At 66.2% G+C, this 21,549-nt stretch overlaps 1 protein-coding gene across 1 annotated transcript in view; it reads right to left on the reverse strand.

Moving 5' to 3' along the window:
* Positions 1 to 19,172, reverse strand: part of COL11A2 (collagen type XI alpha 2 chain) — an 81,297-nt gene extending 62,125 nt beyond the window's left edge. Inside the window, exons 1-7 of the mRNA XM_075016855.1 lie at positions 19,109 to 19,172; positions 9,735 to 9,902; positions 6,881 to 7,091; positions 6,124 to 6,286; positions 5,064 to 5,201; positions 1,948 to 2,244; positions 407 to 559 (exon numbers count right to left, since the gene is read on the reverse strand). Coding sequence (XP_074872956.1) covers positions 407 to 559; positions 1,948 to 2,244; positions 5,064 to 5,201; positions 6,124 to 6,286; positions 6,881 to 7,091; positions 9,735 to 9,902; positions 19,109 to 19,172 — 1,194 coding nt within the window. The remainder of the gene's footprint in view (positions 1 to 406; positions 560 to 1,947; positions 2,245 to 5,063; positions 5,202 to 6,123; positions 6,287 to 6,880; positions 7,092 to 9,734; positions 9,903 to 19,108) is intronic.
* Between the last annotated feature and the right edge of the window lie 2,377 nt (positions 19,173 to 21,549).

Below are 21,549 nucleotides of genomic sequence, written 5' to 3' on the forward strand. Positions count from 1 at the left end.
TGGGAGACAGAGTCAAGGAAATGGGCCAAACCTGGAAGCCCCAGAACTCCCTGACTCTTGGCCCCCTCTCTCCTGGCTCTAGCCCACGAGCCCCCATTCCCCTCCCAGAGCTGGGGATAGAGCAGGAGTCCTGGCCCCACAGACCCCCTCTACTTCCCGGAGCCTCTGCCCCCAGTCTCCATGTCTTTCATCATGCCGTCGGCACAGCTCTCAGGCAGGCAGCTCTTGGGGGGCCAGCCATGAATGGTGTGAGGAAGGCCCCACCCCACTGAGACAGACAGTGGGGCTGTAGGAGACTGGGAGGGGGAGCTAGGCCTTGCCCTAGAGCCTGCTCAGATCCCTGTCCACCTGCCCCTTCCCACCAGCCTTTTAGCCCCTGCCCCCATCTAACCCCCATGGCCGTTACCTCAGCCCAAGGCGCCGAGGGAGCGGAGGGAGTCACCTCCGAGCCCGTTGTCTCTTGCCAGTAGGCACCATCACGGTCCTGGTCAGGGGCTGGGGTGTAAGCCAGGTACTCGCCAGCCCCCCAGGGCTCCTCTGTAGGGGACTTCCCCACATCCTGGGGGAGGGGGCCGTCAGCAGTCGCCAGGGCCCGGGGGTAGGGGGGCAGCGTTGGAATAGCAGTCATGGGGAGAGGTGGAGCAGGATGCATGGGTGGGCAAATGGATATGCAGGCGCAAGAAGGAAATGCAGGCACATGGGTGCATGGACGGAGGGACATGCGCAGGAATGGGTGGACAGGTGGACAGACAGAGACAGGCAGAGGGATGGGTGGATGTAGATGCAGGAGAAGGAAGGAAGGAAGGAAGGTGATGGATGGAAGGACATGCACAGGAATTGGTGGACAGACATATGCAGAGGGATGGGTGGATGGAAATGCAGAAGGAAGGAAGGAAGGTGATGGATGGATGGAGGGACGTGCGCAGGAATGGGTGGACAGGTGGACAGACAGAGGGATGGGTGGATGTAGATGCAGGAGAAGGAAGGAAGGAAGGTGATGGATGGAAGGACGGACATGCACAGGAATTGGTGGACAGACATATGCAGAGGGATGGGTAGATGGAAATGCAGAAGGAAGGAAGGAAGGTGATGGATGGATGGAGGGACGTGCGCAGGAATGGGTGGACAGGTGGACAGACAGAGATAGGCAGAGGGATGGGTGGATGGAGATGCAGGGGAAGGAAGGAAGGAAGGAAGGACAGATGGACGGATGGAGGGACATGCGCACGAATGGGTAGACAGATAGGAGGGGTGGGTGCGACGAAGGAACAGAAGTGCACAGAGGGGGATGGATGGATGGAGACACACACGTGGGGATGGATGGCCAGACAGACAGACGTGCACAGGGACAGATGGATTAGAGGAGAGAGAGAGAGAACAGAAGTGTTAGTAGGTTATTCTGGGCTCCCTGCTGCCCTGGGGAAGGAGCAGGGGCAGCTGAACTGGATTCATCCGGATCGTTTTCCCAGACACACGGAGACAAACCGATCGCCGATGGAATCCCACCGCGCTGCTGGAGAGCGACTGCCCCCCGTCGCTCAGGGCCGGGGGCGGGTGTCCATTCACAGGAACGATGGTGCAAGATAAATAAGCACAGGGAGGAAGCAGGAGGGACGTGGGGACTGGAGGGTGCCACCTCCCATCAGGCCCCAGGCCAGGACTGGCTGGCTTGGGGTGCAGGGAATCCCCTCTTGGGCACACCAGGTCCCATCTGGCCCCCGGGCAGCAGGGGAAGGAAATGGGATTTGGGCCTCTGCCACATTCCCCATCTGCTGGCTTATTTATGGTGCTGAGACCTTTCCCGAATGGCCCCCCTCGCAGACAGACAGACAGACAGACCCGAGCGAGACGCACAGACGGGGGTGGGGGGAGAAGGCTCCCTCCCAGGAATCTCAGACCGTGCCTGGGCTGCCCCTGTGGGGTGCCCGGCACTCGCTCTTGCTCTACCTGCTGGTAGCTGTTGCCATGTTTCCGGGTGGCGTTGGCACCGGCGTCGGCCTTGCCCCCCGGCTGGGCCTTGCCCGGGGCGTTTTTCACAGCCGGGGGCTTCCCCCCAGCGGCCATCTTGCCATTGCCGGGGGATTTGCTGGGGGATTTGCCGTTGCCGGGAGGTTTGGCGCTGCCCGGGGACTTGCCGGGGGCTTTGCTGGAGGCTGGAGCCGTGCTCGTGGGCTGCTGCTGTTTCTGCTGCTTGGGTGCAGGCCTGGCGGGTGCCTTGGGGCCTGGCCCGGCGGGTTTCTGGTGCTGCAGTAGCACGGCGGATGGGGATGGAGGTGATGAGGGTGTGGGTGCAGATGGCAGCAGCAGCGAGGCACAGACCAGGAGCCAGGCCCGGAAAGAGAAAACAACACACACAGCTTGAGCTCACGGGGAGCCTGGGCAGGAGGGCAGGGCCCCCTGATGGACGAAGCACCTCCCCTCCACTCTGCCCTGGGGCCCTGCATCCACGCAGAGCTCCCTGAATGGCCAGGGCCACCCAGATCCCCCTCTGCCCTGGGATCCCCATGGGTATGGAGCACACCCAGGGGAGGCCCCACCAGCAGGTTCCAGTGAAGGGGAGCAGGTCTGGCCCCCTCACTGTTATCCCCATTCCTTGCCTCCCCCCGGAACCCATGCCCCCATGCCCCTGGTCAGGGCGTGCAGTGACGGATGGATGGACGGACGGACGACACTGCCATGAGAGGATGAGACTCAGACACAACAGGACCTGGGACACACACTCAGATGGGCGGGAGCAGGGCCTGCCCTCTGCCCAGGGTTACCTGCTCCACTGCGCCCCGCCAGAGGTGTGGGGAGGGGCACAGTCCCATCCGCTCTGTTCCCGTCAGAGCTGGGGAGCTCTGAGTGCGCCGAGTCCCTGTCAGAGGACTGGGAGCCGCAGGCGGGGGGTGCGGGGCGAAAGGAGAACAAATAAATCATAAAAGACCCACAGCGTGGGGAAGGGCGAGGCTGGACGATGTCACGGGGGTCAGTCTGCTCCCCAGCCCCCCCATAACTGCCCTCCCCTGCGCCCCTGTCTGAGCCTGACTCTCAGCTCCCCAGCACAGGACAGGTGTGGGGGGTGGAGGGGCAGAGCTGCTGTTACCCCTCCAGTTCTGGAGCTCCCAACCCCAACCCTCACAGGCGGGGGTGGGTGGAGGGACACATGGTTTCACTGAGCACCAGATGCAAAGGCCAGTGACGGACCCACAGTCCCATTTCCCCCCAGATCAGCCCCACAGGCCCAGCCAGCCTCCATCCCCCCACCCAGTGTAACCCTAACCCTAACCCACCAGCCCCATATCCACCTCCAGATCAGCCCCACAGGCCCAGCCAGTCCTGCATTCCCCCACCCAGTCTAACCCTAACCCTAACCCACCTGCCCCATATCCACCCCCAGATCAGCCCCACAGGCCCAGCCAGCCTCCATCCCCCCACCCAGTCTAACCCTAACCCTAACCCCCCACCCTCATATCCACCCCCAGATCAGCCCCATGGACCCAGCCAGTCCTGCATCCCCCCACCCAGTCTAACCCTAACCCTAACCCACCTGCCCCATATCCACCCCCAGATCAGCCCCACAGGCCCAGCCAGTCCTGCATTCCCCCACCCAGTCTAACCCTAACCCACCTGCCCCATATCCACCCCCAGATCAGCCCCACAGGCCCAGCCAGTCCTGCATTCCCCCACCCAGTCTAACCCTAACCCTAACCCACCTGCCCCATATCCACCCCCAGATCAGCCCCACAGGCCCAGCCAGCCTCCATCCCCCCACCCAGTCTAACCCTAACCCTAACCCCCCACCCTCATATCCACCCCCAGATCAGCCCCATGGACCCAGCCAGTCCTGCATCCCCCCACCCAGTCTAACCCTAACCCTAACCCACCTGCCCCATATCCACCTCCAGATCAGCCCCACAGGCCCAGCCAGTCCTGCATTCCCCCACCCAGTCTAACCCTAACCCTAACCCACCTGCCCCATATCCACCCCCAGATCAGCCCCACAGGCCCAGCCAGTCCTGCATTCCCCCACCCAGTCTAACCCTAACCCACCTGCCCCATATCCACCCCCAGATCAGCCCCACAGGCCCAGCCAGCCTCCATCCCCCCACCCAGTCTAACCCCAACCCTAACCCACCTGCCCCATATCCACCTCCAGATCAGCCCTCAGGCCCAGCCAGTCCTGCATTCCCCCACCCAGTCTAACCCTAACCCTAACCCACCTGCCCCATATCCACCCCCAGATCAGCCCCACAGGCCCAGCCAGCCTCCATCCCCCCACCCAGTCTAACCCTAACCCTAACCCCCTACCCTCATATCCACCCCCAGATCAGCCCCATGGACCCAGCCAGTCCTGCATCCCCCCACCCAGTCTAACCCTAACCCTAACCCTAACCCCCCAGTCCCATATCCATCCCCAGGTCAGCCTCACAGGCCCAGCCAGTCCTGCATCCCCCCACCCAGTCTAACCCTAACCCTAACCCCCCACCCTCATATCCAACCCCAGATCAGCCCCATGGACCAGACAGTCCTCCATCCCCCACCCAGTCTAACCCTAACCCTAACCCACCTGCCCCATATCCATCCCCAGATCAGCCCCACAGGCCCAGCCAGTCCTGCATTCCCCCACCCAGTCTAACCCTAACCCTAACCCACCTGCCCCATATCCACCCCCAGATCAGCCCCACAGGCCCAGCCAGCCTCCATCCCCCCACCCAGTGTAACCCTAACCCTAACCCACCAGCCCCATATCCACCCCCAGATCAGCCCCACAGGCCCAGCCAGTCCTGCATTCCCCCACCCAGTCTAACCCTAACCCTAACCCACCTGCCCCATATCCACCCCCAGATCAGCCCCACAGGCCCAGCCAGTCCTGCATCCCCCCACCCAGTCTAATCCTAACCCACCAGCCCCATTTCCCCCCAGATCAGCCCAAGGGGCTCAGACAGCCCTGTATTCCCCTACATCAGCCAAGGAACCTGACCAGCCCCATGTCCTTCCTCAGATCAGACCCATGGGCTCAGCCAGCCTGATGAGCCCCATAACCACCCTGCCCACAGATCCCAGTCGCCCTCACCCCTCACCTGGGGCTTGGCAGGTCCCTGCTGCGCCTGCTGCGCCTGGGTGGCGGGGGGCTGGCCGTGGCAGTCGGGGCTGTAGTGCTCGCAGTAGTCGTAGGCTGCCTGTGGGTTCGGGGCGATGAGCAGCTGCTGGATGTCGCCCTGCAGGGGAGAGAAGGGCAGGGGATGGGACAGGCACCCATGGGCCTGGGTGCTCCAGGGTCCCTGCTCTGCCAGTGCGGGAGGGCCAGGGAGGGAGGGGTGGTGGAATGGACGGGGCAGGATGGGGAGGGGAGAGCAAGGGTAAGGGGACGGATGTGGGAGGGAGAGAAGGAAGGGTGGGGAATTGATGGGGGAGGGAAGGAGGGAATTGGTGGGGAGGGGTGAGAGACGGTGGATGGAGGACAGGAGGGAGGATGGGGGACTGGATGAGGGGTGTGGGGGTGGATGGGGGATAGATGAAGGGGGATGGAGGGAAGGAAGGAGAGACTTTACCCTGATACCGGCCCACTGTCCCATTATGACCCCACCCAAAATAACTCCCAGTTTCCCGCCAGGCATCACCCCCCCACCCCAGCCAGTCTCAGGGAAGACACAGGGCTCCAGCCAAGGCCCTGCTGGGGGGCGCCGGACAAGCAGGGTGTAATGGAGTGGGGGGAGTGCATGTGTGAGTCAGGCTGGATGTCTGAGGCAAGCAGCAGCTCCCAGTGGCTAAGGATGACCCTGGGGCTACACCTGGCAGGTGACACCTCTGCCTGAACAAAGAGGAGGGAGGAGCTGAGCTGGGTTTGAATCGGGGGCGGCAGTTAGAGGCTAGGAAAAGGGAGAGCTGGAAAGCAGCCAGCCTCAGGAGGGGGGAAGCTACACCCCAGAGGGGCCCCCCTTGGGCTCCTCTCCCCAGGACGGGTTGGAAGGACTGTCTCGGGCTGCTGTACTGACGCTTCTGTGAGAAACTGGACATCTGTTGCCTAATAAACCTGCTGTTGTACCTGCTGAGTGAGAGTCTCTCCTGCCAGCGGACGGGGTGCAGTGCAGGGGGACCCCTGAACCCCATCACACAGGGCAGCAGGGCAGGAGCTGGTACCTGGAAAACCTCTTCGTCCAGGATGCGGGTGCCAAAGACAGTGACGCCGCGGGTGTCGATCATGGGCCGGGGGCCCCGGGGCAGCAGCCGGGTCACTCTCTTCTTGCAGTCCAGGATCAGCGTCACCGACTGCTTGTGCACGCTCAGCGCCAGCCGGTGCCACCTGGGGACATGGACAGACAGATGGGACGAGGCAGGACAGACAGACATGGGGGGGGGAAGGACAGACAGACATGGGGGGGGGAAGGACAGACAGACACGGGACGAGGCAGGACAGACAGACGGGGGGGAAGGACAGACAGACACGGGACGAGGCAGGACAGACAGACACGGTGGGGGAGGACAGACAGACGGGACAAGGCAGGACAGACAGACACGGGGGGAAGGACAGACAGACGGGACGAGGCAGGACGGACAGACACGGGGGGAAGGACAGAGATGGGACGAAGCAGGACAGACAGACACGGGGGGCGGGAGGACAGACAGACACGGGGGGGGAGGACAGAGATGGGACGAGGCAGGACAGACAGACACGGGGGGGCGGCAGGACAGACAGACACGGGGGGGCGGCAGGACAGACAGACAGCTGCGAGGGATGGAAGCGGGAACACTCAGCGTTTGGAGCGGGGTTGGCAGCGGTACCCAGGGGCCCCCCTGCCGCTGCTCTGGAAAAATAGTTCTCAGAAGTGTTCGCACCCGGCACCGTGGGCAGCTCTTGGGGGCAGGTAGTTTAGGGGCAGGGGCGGCAGGTACCCACTTGCCGTCAGCGATGCTGATGCCCCGGAAGAGCGGGTAGTCCTCAGGGGCAGGCCGGCCACTCTGGTCCTTGTAAAGGAAGACGGGCGAGCGCCCCAACTCCACGCCTAGCTGCTGGGTACCCTGCTGGTCGTAGATGGACAGCAGGAACGCCTGGGTCCCGGCCTTGGGCTTCACCAGCGCCATGATGGAGAAATCCTCCGGAAACCTCCCTGTGAGACAGGAGGGGCTGTGGGACCACGCAGGGGAGCAGGGAACTGGGGTGGGGGCAGGGCACCAGGCACAGGGAGAGCTGGTCTACAAGTGACACAGGAGGTGCGGGAGCATTGCAAGGGGGCACAGGAATCTTCCGCTAGAGACAGGGGAGGCGTGGGAAGATTCCAAGGGAGGGTGGGAATGTCCCACGAGAGACAGGGGAGGCGTGGGAAGGTTCCAAGGGTGGGTGGGAATGTCCCACTAGAGACACGGGAGGCGTGGGAAGATTCCAAGGGTGGGTGGGAATGTTCCACTAGAGACAGGGGAGGTGTGGGAAGATTCCAAGCATGGGTGGGAATGTCTCACAAGAGACAGGGGAGGTGTGGGAAGATTCCAAGCGTGGGTGGGAATGTCTCACAAGAGACAGGGGAGGTGTGGGAAGATTCCAAGGGTGGGTGGGAATGTGCCACTAGAGACACGGGAGGCGTGGGAAGATTCCAAGGGTGGGTGGGAATGTCCCACTAGAGACGGGAGGCGTGGGAAGATTCCAAAGGTGGGTGCGAATGTCCCACTAGAGACACGGGGGGTATGGGAAGATTCCACGGGTGGGAGGGAATGTCCCACTAGAGACAGAGGAGGTGTGGGAAGATTCCACGGGTGGGTGGGAATGTCCCACTAGAGACAGGGGAGGCGTGGGAAGGCTCCAAGGGTGGGTGGGAATGTCCCACTAGAGATAGGGGAGGCGTGGGAAGGCTCCAAGGGTGGGTGGGAATGTTCCACTAGAGACAGGGGAGGCGTGGGAAGATTCCACGGGTGGTGGGAATGTCCCACTAGAGACAGGGGAGGCGTGGGAAGATTCCAAGGGAGGGTGAGAATGTCCCACTGGAGACGGGGGAGGTGTGGGAAGATTCCAAGGGAGGGTGGGAATGTTCCACTAGAGACAGGGGAGGTGTGGGAAGATTCCAAGCGTGGGTGGGAATGTCTCACAAGAGACAGGGGAGGTGTGGGAAGATTCCAACGGTGGATGGGAATGTGCCACTAGAGACACGGGAGGTGTGGGAAGATTCCACGGGTGGTGGGAATGTCCCACTAGAGACAGGGGAGGCGTGGGAAGATTCCAAGGGAGGGTGAGAATGTCCCACTGGAGATGGGGGAGGTGTGGGAAGATTCCAAGGGTGGGTGGGAATGTCCCACTAGAGACAGGGGAGGCGTAGGAAGATTCCAAGGGAGGGTGGGAATGTTCCACTAGAGACAGGGGAGACGTGGGAAGATTCCAAGGGTGGGTTGGGATGTCCCACTAGAGACAGGGGAGGTGTGGGAAGATTCCAAGGGAGGGTGGGAATGTCCCATGAGACACATGGGAGGTGTGGGAAGATTCCAAGGGAGGGTGGGAATGTCCCACTAGAGACAGGGGAGGCGTGGGAAGATTCCAAGGGAGGGTGGGAATGTCCCACTAGAGACAGGGGAGGCATGGGCAGATTCCAAGGGTGGGTGGGAATGTCCCACGAGAGACAGGGGAGGTGTGGGAAGATTCCAAGGGTGGGTGGGAATGTCCCACGAGAGACAGGGGAGGTGTGGGAAGATTCCAAGGGTGGGTGGGAATGTCCCACGAGAGACAGGGGAGGTGTGGGAAGATTCCAAGGGAGGGTGGGAACGTCTCACGAGAGACAGGGGAGGTGTGGGAAGGTTCCAAGGGTGGGTGGGAATGTCCCACGAGAGACAGGGGAGGTGTGGGAAGATTCCAAGGGTGGGTGGGTGGGAATGTCCCACGAGAGACAGGGGAGGCGTGGGAAGATTCCAAGGGTGGGTGGGAATGTCCCACGAGAGACAGGGGAGGCGTGGGAAGATTCCAAGCGTGGGTGGGAATGTCCCACTAGAGACAGGGGAGGCGTGGGAAGATTCCAAGGGTGGGTGGGAATGTCCCACGAGAGACAGGGGAGGTGTGGGAAGATTCCAAGGGTGGGTGGGTGGGAATGTCCCACGAGAGACAGGGGAGGCGTGGGAAGATTCCAAGGGTGGGTGGGAATGTCCCACGAGAGACAGGGGAGGTGTGGGAAGATTCCAAGGGTGGGTGGGTGGGAATGTCCCACGAGAGACAGGGGAGGCGTGGGAAGATTCCAAGGGTGGGTGGGAATGTCCCACGAGAGACAGGGGAGGCGTGGGAAGATTCCAAGCGTGGGTGGGAATGTCCCACTAGAGACAGGGGAGGCGTGGGAAGATTCCAAGGGTGGGTGGGAATGTCCCACGAGAGACAGGGGAGGTGTGGGAAGATTCCAAGGGTGGGTGGGTGGGAATGTCCCACGAGAGACAGGGGAGGCGTGGGAAGATTCCAAGGGTGGGTGGGAATGTCCCACGAGACACATGGGAGGTGTGGGAAGATTCCAAGGGTGGGTGGGTGGGAATGTCCCATCCCACGAGGGACACGGAAGGTGTAGGTCCCTTCCAAGGGACCCGTGAATGTTCCATCACTGACACAGGAGGTGTGGAACATTCCCAGGGGCGTGGCAATGTGCCACCAGTGGGCGTGGGACATGCTGCGAACTGGGCGTGGGCCCAGCCATGGGGGTGGGGCGCAAGTGGGAATAAGGCCCATGGGCCACAGGCTGGGGCACATGCCACGTGAGGGGGCGTGGGGGACCCCACCCCCATGCAGTCAGTACCTGAGAAGAGCTGCCTGGTGGGGGCACTGATCTGCGCCTGCCGTGATATCCTGTAGGCCACGTCTGGTCCCGTCCCCGCCCGCCTGGCCGGGCAGAGCCCCGTCGTCTTCCGCACACCCTCCGGCAGCGCCTGGAACTGCAGCGCCTTCAGCACATCTACGGGCTCTGCTGCGGGATACAGGGGCGGGGTCAGAGCTCTGCCAACAGCCCCCCTGCCTGGCAGGGACCATGGCGACTTCCTCCAGCCCAGCTACCTACCAGCCTCTTCCCCTCCAGCCATGACACCTGTCTCTCCCCACGTGAACCCGGCCCTGGTCGGGGGTGGGGGACCGGGAAGCGGTGGAGAAAGGCACCAGGAGCAGGCAGGCGCAGCTGCATGAAAGTGGGGGTGTGGGCAGCGGAGGAGCCTGGCTGTCGGGGGTTCCCCTGCCCAGGTGCCTGGAGGCTGGCGTGCAGGCGGGGGAGGGAGGGGATCCCCCCTGAGGTGCACTGGCCACATCCACCCAAATTCTGAGCCCCCCTCCTGGAATGCCCAGAGCCGGGTTTCCCAGCCCAGGCGAGGGGAGCTTTGTTCCCAGCCACTGGGGCGGGGGCAGGGGGGTGGGGTGAGGGTCGCTGGGAAACACGCATGTGGCAAGGGCACGGCCACGTGGCAAACAAGCACAGAGCGAGGAGGAAAGCGATTCACTTGCACGACCCTCTCACCATCACCCCCTGCCCACACGCAGCCCCCATCCCGCCCCACCCTGCGCCCCATCGCGCACACGGAGCTGCCCTCCTCCAGCAGCACGCTGGCCTCATGTACCATTTCACCAGGCCCTCTTCTCTGCTGCACACGCCCCAGGCCACACGCAGCCCCCTCACCACTACTGGTGCACCACCTCCGCCTCACCACGGCACCCACGTCAGTCACCACCTGGTGTCATCTGCCATGCATTGCACGATCGCCATTTCCACGTAACCCAGGGCTCACCGGTGCCACATTTACACCTCCCCCCCGTCACAGGCATGCCAGGCCCCTTCCACAACTGCTCACGTCTGTCACCCCAGATGTGCACCCCCCCACAATGCCCCCCGTTCCCGTGGCGCTCACGCGCAGCCCCGCCCCCAGCACTTCCACGCTGCACAGAAACCAGCCTGCAGAACCCATCAGCTCCAGCCGGGTCTGGCTCCCACTCCCCGCCCACATCTGGGGGCCGACCCCTCCCAGCCAGGGATGGGGGCAGCATGTGCCTGGGGCGGGGGCTGAGGCAGGCGGCCGGACAGGGTGCAGGGCAGGCAGACAGCGATGCTGCAGGGCGGGCTTGCAAGGCAAACCAGCAGCAAACGAGCCTTCCCCAGCCCTGGGCTCTCGGGTTGGGTCCTGGACGGGAATCCCCCCTCCCCCCTGCCAGGAAGAGGTTCTGACCCCAGCCCCAGCCTGGGACCTTCCCCACCTGCCAGGGCTGCCCTGCCTGGGGGGCGACGGACTCGTCCAGGGTCTGGAGAGGCTGGGCAGTGCCCCCCCCACATCCACCCGCCTCGCTCCACACCTGGCCCTGCCCTCAGCGGTCCAGCCAGCCCCAGCCTGGGTTTCTCATCAGTCCCTCCCTCACAGGCTGTTGTGCGGGCAGGAGTCTGACTCCCTCCCCCACACTGCCCCCTTGTTCCCTTCAGCATCTGGCACCTATTAACATCCGCCCCAGGACACCGAGGGAGACAGACCAGAGCCTTAGCTCAGGCCACCGCCAAGGGACGGGCGCAGCGCTGGGAGAGCTCCACCGGGGGCAGTGCTCCAGGGACCTTCCCATCACTCCCTGCGGGGGGCACTGCCACGAGGAAGCTCGCAGCACTGGAGAGCTGGCAGTGCAGACCCAGTGCGCCCCCAACACACACACTGGGGGCCCACCTGGGAGCCACGTCCCCAGCCAAGGTGTCCCGGCCCTGGCCGCACAGAGCCGGGCCCTGGCCCTGGCCCTGGCCCTGGCCCAGCCAGGCCGCGCCAGCCGCACAGAGACACCTTTCTTCTGCCTGCCGAGCGGGCGCCAGGAAAAGCCATTAGGGCTGCATAGCACAACTCCCCGGGGAGGGGAGACCCCAGAGCCGGGGCTGGAGGGGCAGCGCTGCAGGGAGCCTGTGCCTGAGGGGGAGAAACAGAAAGCGAGGGAAGGGAGAAGGGGTGGGTTGTAGCAGGAAGTGAGGGGAGAAGGGGCAGGAGGGGGGTCACAGTGTGGGGGTCGGTGGGAGGATTTACGCAGATGGAGGAAGAGCAAGAGGCAGTGGCTGGGGGCAGGGAGGGGGATCAGGGAAGAGGGAGGCGAAGATTGGGGAGCAACAAGCAAGTGGGGTCAGGGGAGGGAGGGGAGGGGAAGTGGGGGTCAAAGGTCACTGTCTGTCCACCCTGCCCCATCACACCTTGTCTGTGTGCGTCTCCTGGGCCCAGGTCGCACGCTCGGCCTCGCTGCAGGCGCTGTGTCCGCCCTTGTCCAGACTGCACCCTGCCTGCCTGCCTGGAACCCAGACCACGGCCTGGCTGTGCATCTGTCCTGGCCCAGGTCGCACGCTCGGCCTCGCTGCAGGCGCGCTGTGTCCGCCCTTGTCCAGACTGCACCCTGCCTGCCTGCCTGGAACCCAGACCACGGCCTGGCTGTGCATCTGTCCTAGCCCAGGTCGCACGCTCGGCCTCGCTGCAGGCGCTGTGTCTGCCCTTGTCCAGACTGCACCCTGCCTGCCTGGAACCCAGACCACGGCCTGGCTGTGCATCTGTCCTAGCCCAGGTCGCACGCTCGGCCTCGCTGCAGGCGCTGTGTCCGCCCTTGTCCAGACTGCACCCTGCCTGCCTGCCTGCCTGGAACCCAGACCACGGCCTGGCTGTGCATCTGTCCTAGCCCAGGTCGCACGCTCGGCCTCGCTGCAGGCGCGCTGTGTCCGCCCTTGTCCAGACTGCACCCTGCCTGCCTGCCTGGAACCCAGACCACGGCCTGGCTGTGCATCTGTCCTAGCCCAGGTCGCACGCTCGGCCTCGCTGCAGGCGCGCTGTGTCCGCCCTTGTCCAGACTGCACCCTGCCTGCCTGCCTGCCTGGAACCCAGACCACGGCCTGGCTGTGCATCTGTCCTAGCCCAGGTCGCACGCTCGGCCTCGCTGCAGGCGCGCTGTGTCCGCCCTTGTCCAGACTGCACCCTGCCTGCCTGCCTGGAACCCAGACCACGGCCTGGCTGTGCATCTGTCCTAGCCCAGGTCGCACGCTCGGCCTCGCTGCAGGCGCTGTGTCCGCCCTTGTCCAGACTGCACCCTGCCTGCCAGCCTGGAACCCAGACCACGGCCTGGCTGTGCATCTGTCCTGGCCCAGGTCGCACGCTCGGCCTCGCTGCAGGCGCGCTGTGTCCGCCCTTGTCCAGACTGCACCCTGCCTGCCTGCCTGGAACCCAGACCACGGCCTGGCTGTGCATCTGTCCTAGCCCAGGTCGCACGCTCGGCCTCGCTGCAGGCGCGCTGTGTCCGCCCTTGTCCAGACTGCACCCTGCCTGCCTGCCTGGAACCCAGACCACGGCCTGGCTGTGCATCTGTCCTAGCCCAGGTCGCACGCTCGGCCTCGCTGCAGGCGCGCTGTGTCCGCCCTTGTCCAGACTGCACCCTGCCTGCCTGCCTGCCTGGAACCCAGACCACGGCCTGGCTGTGCATCTGTCCTAGCCCAGGTCACACACTGTCGCAGCCACGACCGGCTCTGTGCCAGCCACTCACCCCAGAAGGCCTGTGCCAGTCCCAGGGGCAGCTGGGACTCCCCCTCCCACTCTCCCAAAATATCCATGAGCCCACCATGCGTGGGGGACCTGGTGCACCCACCCCTCAGCCCCGGCCCCACCAGGTTCCACCGCAGCCCGTCCCCAGACCAAGGACCCTGCAGCACTCCATAATCCCAGCCGCTCTGGCCCCTCCCAGCCCCCAGGAGTGACTGGCCAGAGCCCCCAGCCCCCAGGGCAGGGACAGACAGACTAGGTGAGAGGACAGACAGACACGCTCAGACACTGGCGAGCGGCGCGGGGCTGGAGTGACCGAGTGACCCGGGGGACAGGAGACGCTGGGGTGGTGGGCAGGGTTCACCGCAGAGACAGCGACCCTGGGGGCACAGGACAGACAGACAGACAGAGTGACCCAAGGACAGGACAGACAGACACTCACACCAGGGAGCTGAGGTCACTGCAACAGACCCAGTGACCTGAGGGGCAGGATGGACAGACAGACAGAGTGACCCAGGGACAGACAGACAGAGTGACCCAGGGACAGACAGACAGACACCCAGACACCGGGAAGCTGGGGGTCACTGAGCACAGACCCAGTGACCTGAGGGACAGACAGGACAGATGGACATGCTAGGACACTGGGCTCTGGGCTGGATGGACAGACAGACAGTGACCTGGTGGGGGGCCGACAGAGGCCGAGCATCCACCTCCCCCAGCTCAGAGCTGTGCCAATGGCTCTGAGCCCCACAGGCTGGGGGGTCAGCACAAGAATGGGGGGGCTGAAGGGCCCTTTCCTCTGCTGCCCCAGAGGTGAGGGTGGGGGCTGGCAAACCAGAGGAACGTGAGTCCGGCCACTGGTGGCTGGCTGGGCCCCCAGACGGCAATGCAATGAGAGAGCCATTCACACAGCCAGGGGCTGGGGGCGGGGTCACACCACTGGCTGCCCCACCCCACACATGCATAACCCCACCCCTCCGGGACCACAGCCTTCTAGTCCCGGCTCAGGCCAGGGACTGGAGGCTAGTGGGTAAAGCAGGCTGGGGCTGGCAGCCAGGACTCCTGGGTTCTCTGGTGGGGGCTGGGAGTGCTGGGAAGGAGCCAGGACTTCTGGGTTTATCTCAGCCGGGGGCCGGTGCTAGGGGCTAAGGCGAGGGGTAGGGGCTGGGAACAACACTCCTGGGTTCTAGCCCGGGGGGGGAAAGTCCATTCCTGCTTTGTGCCTCTGTCTCCCTCTCTGGGGTAAAGTGCACAGTGCTCCGAGACCCACAAGACACCCCACACCCACAGTCCCAGCTACTTACCCCCTGCCCCCTGAAGTGCAAACGGGGCACCCTAACTGCGCTGCTCCCGCAGACCCTCGCCGGGAGGAAGAGCTGCACTGGAGGGGCTGCTGCCTCCACAGACAGACGCAGAGAAGAGGGGCGGCTCAGAGAGGGCCCCCAGTCCCTGACAGCTTCCCCAGAGCCTGGTGGGGCTCTGTGACACAGGATGGGGGGGGACACAGGATGGGGGAGATGCTGGGGATGGACACAGGATGGGGGGGACACGGGATGGGGGGAGCTGCTGGGGATGGACACAGGATGGGGGGAGCTGCTGGGGATGGACACAGGATGGGGGGGACATGGGATGGGGGAGATGCTGGGGATGGACACAGGATGGGGGGAGCTGCTGGGGATGGACACAGGATGGGGGGGACACAGGATGGGGGAGATGCTGGGGATGGACACAGGATGGGGGGGACATGGGATGGGGGGAGCTGCTGGGGATGGACGCAGGATGGGGGAGGGTACATGGGATGGGGGGCAGACGCTGGGGATGGGGGGCAGACGCTGGGGATGGGGGGAGCTGCTACCACCCTCCCCAGCAGCTGTGCCCCCTTGCCTCACTCTGCTGGCCTTGGGCCCCACCCTGGGGCTAACCAGCCCCTGCTGTTCCTCCCCCCAACCCTGGGGTCTCCCATGGGCCTTGTCCCCCCCCTGCCCCCTCCTCCTTGCCCCCCAGCCAATGGAAATGCCAGGTGTGGGGGGGGTGTCTCGGCACTCAACTGCCCCCAGCAGCCCAGTGACCAGGCACCCGATGGGCGTGTGCAGGAACACACCTACGCAACAGGCATGGGGAGACACCTGCAAACCCACACCTCCAAAGCCACACACCCTGGGGGGGGGACAACTACGCACACACACCTCCAACACCACACACCCCCCAGGTGGGGGACACAACTGTACACACACCTCCAATACCACACACACCCCAGGGCAGACAACTAAACAAACACACCTCCAATGCCACACACACCCCAGGAGAAGACACACCTTTACACAGACAGGCACCACTTCATAACCATGCCCCCCCTCGCAGGGGGTGACACAGGAGCACAACTGCACCCCCACACCTCCTACATGCCCTGTGGGTGGATAGACACCCGGCTCCCTCCAGACACTACTCGGAGACACAAGTGTGGCTGCCCCCCACATACACACACAGCCAGTGCAGGGAGCTGGGGACAGGGGACGGGGTGATGACTTGGGGAATAAGGGGGCAGTGGAGTGGGGGGGGGCTGCTGGTGCCGGGGGCCAAGCAGGGAGGAATGAAGGGGAAGGACTAGGGGTTGGGGCAGAGTGGGGCCTTGCTGTTGCATCCCCAGGGTTACACACACACACTCGCAGCCCCAGGGTTTTACACACACACACACACTCACAGCCCAGCATGGCTCCAGCCAACCGCCAGCAGGGCCAGGCTGCGCAGGGGGCCTGGGGGAAGCCGCAGCCCAAAGATAAATAAGCCCCTGCGCCGGCGGCCGGAGCACACGCCGGCTCTGTTCCCTGCACAAAGGGCCTCTGTGCACGCAGGCCTGGGGAGCACAGGCCACATGGGCACTGGGGGCTCAGGGGGAGCACAGGCCACGGCCAGTGGGGGGATCTAGGGACGCACCTCACATGGCCTATGGGGGGTGCCGGCCGACACTAGTGCCAGAGACAGCCCCACCCTGCCCCAATTCCAGTGGAACCCCACCACGCCCGGCTGCCAAACCGTGGGGGGACTCCCACCCCACAGGAACTTGGGGGAGCTAAAGTTGAGGGTCAAATAAAGAAGAGGGGATCCAAGACCTGGATGGATGGGAATGTGGAAGCTGGGGCACACGTGGCACCCACTGAATTTCTGCCCCTCCACCACGCCCCGTCTCTGTGACTCCTTCATCCAGGTCTTGCTACCCCGAGATCCCGGCTGTCCCCAACTCCCCCCACACCTCAGATCCCCTGAATTTCTGACCCTCCTGCGCTTTCAACCCCCCTGCGACCCCGGTGCCTGCTCCATGTCCACCGATCCCTCCTTCAGGCACCCCTACGCCTGCCCCTGGCCTCCCCACCTGCCCCTGGCCCTCCGATCCCTTCCTCTGACACCCGATACCTGCCCCTTGCCCCCCACCTGCCCCTGGCCCTCCGATCCCTCCTTCTGGCACCCCTACGCCTGCCCCTTGCCTCCCCCTGGCCCTGGTCCTCCAATATCTCCCTCTGGCACCCCCATACCTGCCCCTTGCCCCCCACCTGGCCCTCTGATCCCTTCCTCTGACACCCGATACCTGCCCCTTGCCCCCCACCTGCCCCTGGCCCTCCGATCCCTCCTTCTGGCACCCCGATACCTGCCCCTTGCCCCCCACCTGCCCCTGGCCCTCCAATCCCTCCTTCTGGCACCCCTACGCCTGCCCCTTGCCTCCCCACCTGCCCCTGGCCCTCCGATCCCTCCCTCTGGCCCCCCCACCTGCCCCTGGTCCTCCGATATCTCCCTCTGGCACCCCTGTGCCTGCCCCACGGACCAGCCAGGGCCTGCGGTGCCTGGGCCGACGGTGCTGTCTGTGCCACATCATCTGACAGGCACCACAGCCGCTCAGCCGCCTCTGGGCACTCCGCACCGCAGCCGGCGGGGGGGTGACAGGAAGAGACACCTTGGCCCCAGGCATTGCCGTCACAGCCGGGGCCTCCCCCTGGGCGCTCACCCACCTGTACTGCCTCCCCTGACCCAGCACACACCCCAGCCTGCCCCCCACCCGGCACTCACCCCACTCCACCCCCCCGGCACTCACCCCAGCCTGCCCCCCCACCCGACACCCACCCCAGCCTGCCCCCCACCCGGCACCCACCCCACTTACCCCAGCCTGCACCCCCACCCGGCACCCACCCCACTCACCCCAGCCTCCCCTGACCCGGCACACACCCCAGCCTGCCCTTCCGGCACTCACCCCACTCCACCCCCCCGGCACTCACCCCAGCCTGCCCCCCCACCCGACACCCACCCCAGCCTGCCCCCCACCCGACACCCACCCCAGCCTGCCCCCCACCCGGCACCCACCCCACTCACCCCAGCCTCCCCTGACCCGGCACACACCCCAGCCTACCCCTCCGGCACTCACCCCACTCCACCCCCCCGGCACTCACCCCAGCCTGCCCCCCCCGCCCGACACCGACCCCAGCCTGCCCCCCTCACCCGACACCCACCCCAGCCTGCGTACCCCGGCACACACCCACCTGTACAGCCTCCCCTGACCTGGCACTCACCCCACCCTGCCCCCCCACCCAGCACCCACCCCACTCACCCCAGCCTGCCCCCCCCGGCACTCACCCACCTGTGCCGGCTCCCCTGACCCAGCACTCACCCCAGCCGGCCCCGACTCTCCACTCACACACCCAGACCCCAGACACAGCACCCCCCCAACTCCTTCCCCCACGAGCCCGGGCTCCAGAGGACCCTGCCAGGAGCGCTGCGCCCCTGCCCCCCTCCTTGTCCCTCAGTGCTCACGACCCCCCGCCAGCCCTGGACTGGGCACTGAGCTCGTGTCCTGCCCTGCCCAGACCCCCACCCGGGGCACGGACCCACCCCCACCCCGCCACTGCGTCCCGGAGCGAGGCGCACAGCCGGGCACTCACCCGCTCCCTCCCCCACCCTCTGCTCCCCACACAGACCCCACACGCAGACCCCCTGCCCCTCACACTGAGAACGTCCGTGTGCCCCCGTGCCCCACAGAGAACCCCGGGAGACCCCCTGCGCCCCGCACAGAGAATCCCCGTGTGCCCTCGTGCCCCACAGAGAACCCCGGGAGACCCCCTGCGCCCCACACAGAGAATCCCCGTGTGCCCTCGTGCCCCACAGAGAACCCCGGGAGACCCCCTGCGCCCCACACAGAGAATCCCCGTGTGCCCTCGTGCCCCACAGAGAACCCCGGGAGACCCCCTGCGCCCCGCACAGAGAATCCCCGTGTGCCCCCGTGCCCCACAGAGAACCCCGGGAGACCCCCTGCGCCCCGCACAGAGAATCCCCGTGTGCCCCCGTGCCCCACAGAGAACCCCGGGAGACCCCCTGCGCCCCGCACAGAGAATCCCCGTGTGCCCTCGTGCCCCACAGAGAACCCCGGGAGACCCCCTGCGCCCCGCACAGAGAATCCCCGTGTGCCCCCGTGCCCCATAGAGAACCCCGGGAGACCCCCTGTGCCCCTCACACTGAGAACGTCCGTGTGCCCCCTGTGCCCCACAGAGAACCCCGGGAGACCCCCTGCGCCCCGCACACAGCCCCCCTGCGCCCCCCGTGCCCCCCCCCACAGAGAACACCCACGTGCCTCCGTGCCCCACAGGGACCCCGGGAGACCCCGTTGCCCCCGTACCTGCCCGGGCGCACAGAGCCGGCCGCAGCAGCAGCAGCAGCAGCAGCAGCCCGGGGCGGGCCATGGCCGAGGGGGGTCTGCGGAGCCCGGCAGGAGCGGAGGGGTCCCGGCTGCCCCGCTTCACGCCGCGGCTCTGTCTGCGAGCGCCCGGCTCTCCTGCGCTGTCCCAGCCCGGCGGCCCTCCCCGCGGCCCGGCCCCCCCGACCCGCCCCCCGCTGCACCCTCCCCCCGGCCCGGCCCGGCCCGGCCCCCTCCCGCCCTGCCAGCCCCCCATCTCCATCCTGCGCCCGGGAGACCCCCACCGTCCAGCCCCCCAGAGCCTGACCCGCTGCGAGACCCCTCCCCACACTCCCACCTCTCCCTGGGAGACCCAGGTCCCCGCACGCCCCTGCCCCCGGGGGCCTCCAGCCTTTCCAGGTGGGACCTACCCCCTCCACTCACCCACAGAACCCGCCGCAGCCTCGGGGGAGGGGCTGCTGGAAATTGGCGCCCAGCTGATCCCCCCCGACCCCGCCGCCACAGCCCGGGACTTCGCTGAACCCCCGCCCCGGCAGAGGGACAGGCACGCAGGCTGCACGGGTCTGGCCCCTCTAGGGGGCACCTGCTCCCACCCCAGCCAGGGCAGGGCCTGGCTGGCTGTGGGGCAGGGAATGGGGCAGGGGTCTGTCCCCACTCGGGGGTGCCGGCTCCCACCCCGCCCAGGGCAGGGCCTGGCTGGCTGTGGGGCAGGGAATGGGGCAGGGGTCTGTCCCCTCCAGGGGGCGCCGGCTCCCACCCCGCCCAAGGCGGGGCCTGGCTGGCTGTGGGGCAGGGGTCTGTCCCCTCCAGGGGGTGCCGGCTCCCACCCCGCCCAAGGCAGGGCCTGGCTGGCTGTGGGGCAGGGAATGGGGCAGGGGTCTGTCCCCTCTAGGGGGTGCCGGCTCCCACCCCGCCCAGGGCAGGGCCTGGCTGGCTGTGGGGCAGGGAATGGGGCAGGGGTCTGTCCCCTCCAGGGGGTGCCGGCTCCCACCCCGCCCAAGGCGGGGCCTGACTGGCTGTGGGGCAGGGGTCTGTCCCCTCCAGGGGGTGCCGGCTCCCACCCCGCCCAAGGCAGGGCCTGGCTGGCTGTGGGGCAGGGAATGGGGCAGGGGTCTGTCCCCTCTAGGGGGTGCCGGCTCCCACCCCGCCCAGGGCAGGGCCTGGCTGGCTGTGGGGCAGGGAATGGGGCAGGGGTCTGTCCCCTCTAGGGGGTGCCGGCTCCCACCCCGCCCAAGGCGGGGCCTGACTGGCTGTGGGGCAGGGAATGGGGCAGGGGTCTGTCCCCTCCAGGGGGTGCCGGCTCCCACCCCGCCCAGGGCAGGCCCTGCCTCGTGAGCAGACTCCATCTCCTCGCCTTGGGTGCTGCCTCCTGGCTGGGCAGAGGGGCTGGTGAGCTGAACCTGATCCCCCCACCGGCCCCCGTCTCTTCCCCACCAGCCACATCAGCAGCTTCCCTGAAGCAGACACCCCAGGGCCCCCCAGCGCAGCAGGGACACGAGCCCACCTGTGTCAGTGCCTGCAAATCCGTGCGCGGCACTGGTGAGCCCTTGTGGACGCCGACGTGCAGCGAGAGGTGAGCGTGCAGCCCGGGAGACGGTGCGTTCGCGTGCCCGAGGGGTGAGCCTGGCCGCCATGGCAGGGCGGGCTGCCGCCGGACAAGCTTGTGCCCAACGCACTGGACTGGGGGGTTGTTCCCTGGCCACCCCTGGGCCCCTGCTTGCTCTGGGCTTCAGCCCCTCCCCAAAGCTCCACGCTTGGCGTGCAAGGCTGTGGGGGTGGGGGGCACGTGAAGGCACAGTCTGTGCGCTGGAGGCAGGGAACCCACCACCCTCCCCCCAGCAGGGCCACGTGCCTGGTGGTAACACAAGGGAGCATGTAATCACACGAGTGTGCAACATGCAAGCGCCTGGGTGCACGCCCGTGAACCTGAGCATGTGTGAGTGCAAACGCAGGCGTGGGCACGTGCCCCCGAGTGAGCCCCGCTCCTAGGCACTGACCGGGCCAGCCCAGCCCCAGGGCCTGGCTGCAGCACCAGCCTCCGCTTGCCCCCTCGGCGTGGGCTGTACCAGCCCCCTCCTGCTAGCTGCAGGCCACCCCCACTGCGGAGGGGCAGCTCAGCTCCTGCCCACGGAGCCGCAGAACTGCCCCCAGGGCACCTGTCTCGAGGCCTGGCCTCACCCCCGGGGCAGGGGTGCCTGGTGCAGCGCGGCTGGGCTCCTGCTGCTGCGGAACCACCAGCAAATCCAGCTGCCAGACCTGCTCTTGGAGGGCCCCACGGGTGCCACCCCCACGAGGGGTCAGAGCCTCCAAGAGAAATCCTGGCCGGCCCTTGCCCAGCTCCTGGGCCCCAGCCCCCCCACACCGAGCTCTCCAGTGCCAGGAATTGCCCTCCGTCCACTCCCTGCCCCGGGCGAAGCAGATGG

The sequence above is a fragment of the Carettochelys insculpta genome, chromosome 22 (assembly GCF_033958435.1).
Source record: "Carettochelys insculpta isolate YL-2023 chromosome 22, ASM3395843v1, whole genome shotgun sequence".
In the NCBI taxonomy this organism is placed as follows: Eukaryota; Metazoa; Chordata; order Testudines; family Carettochelyidae; genus Carettochelys; species Carettochelys insculpta.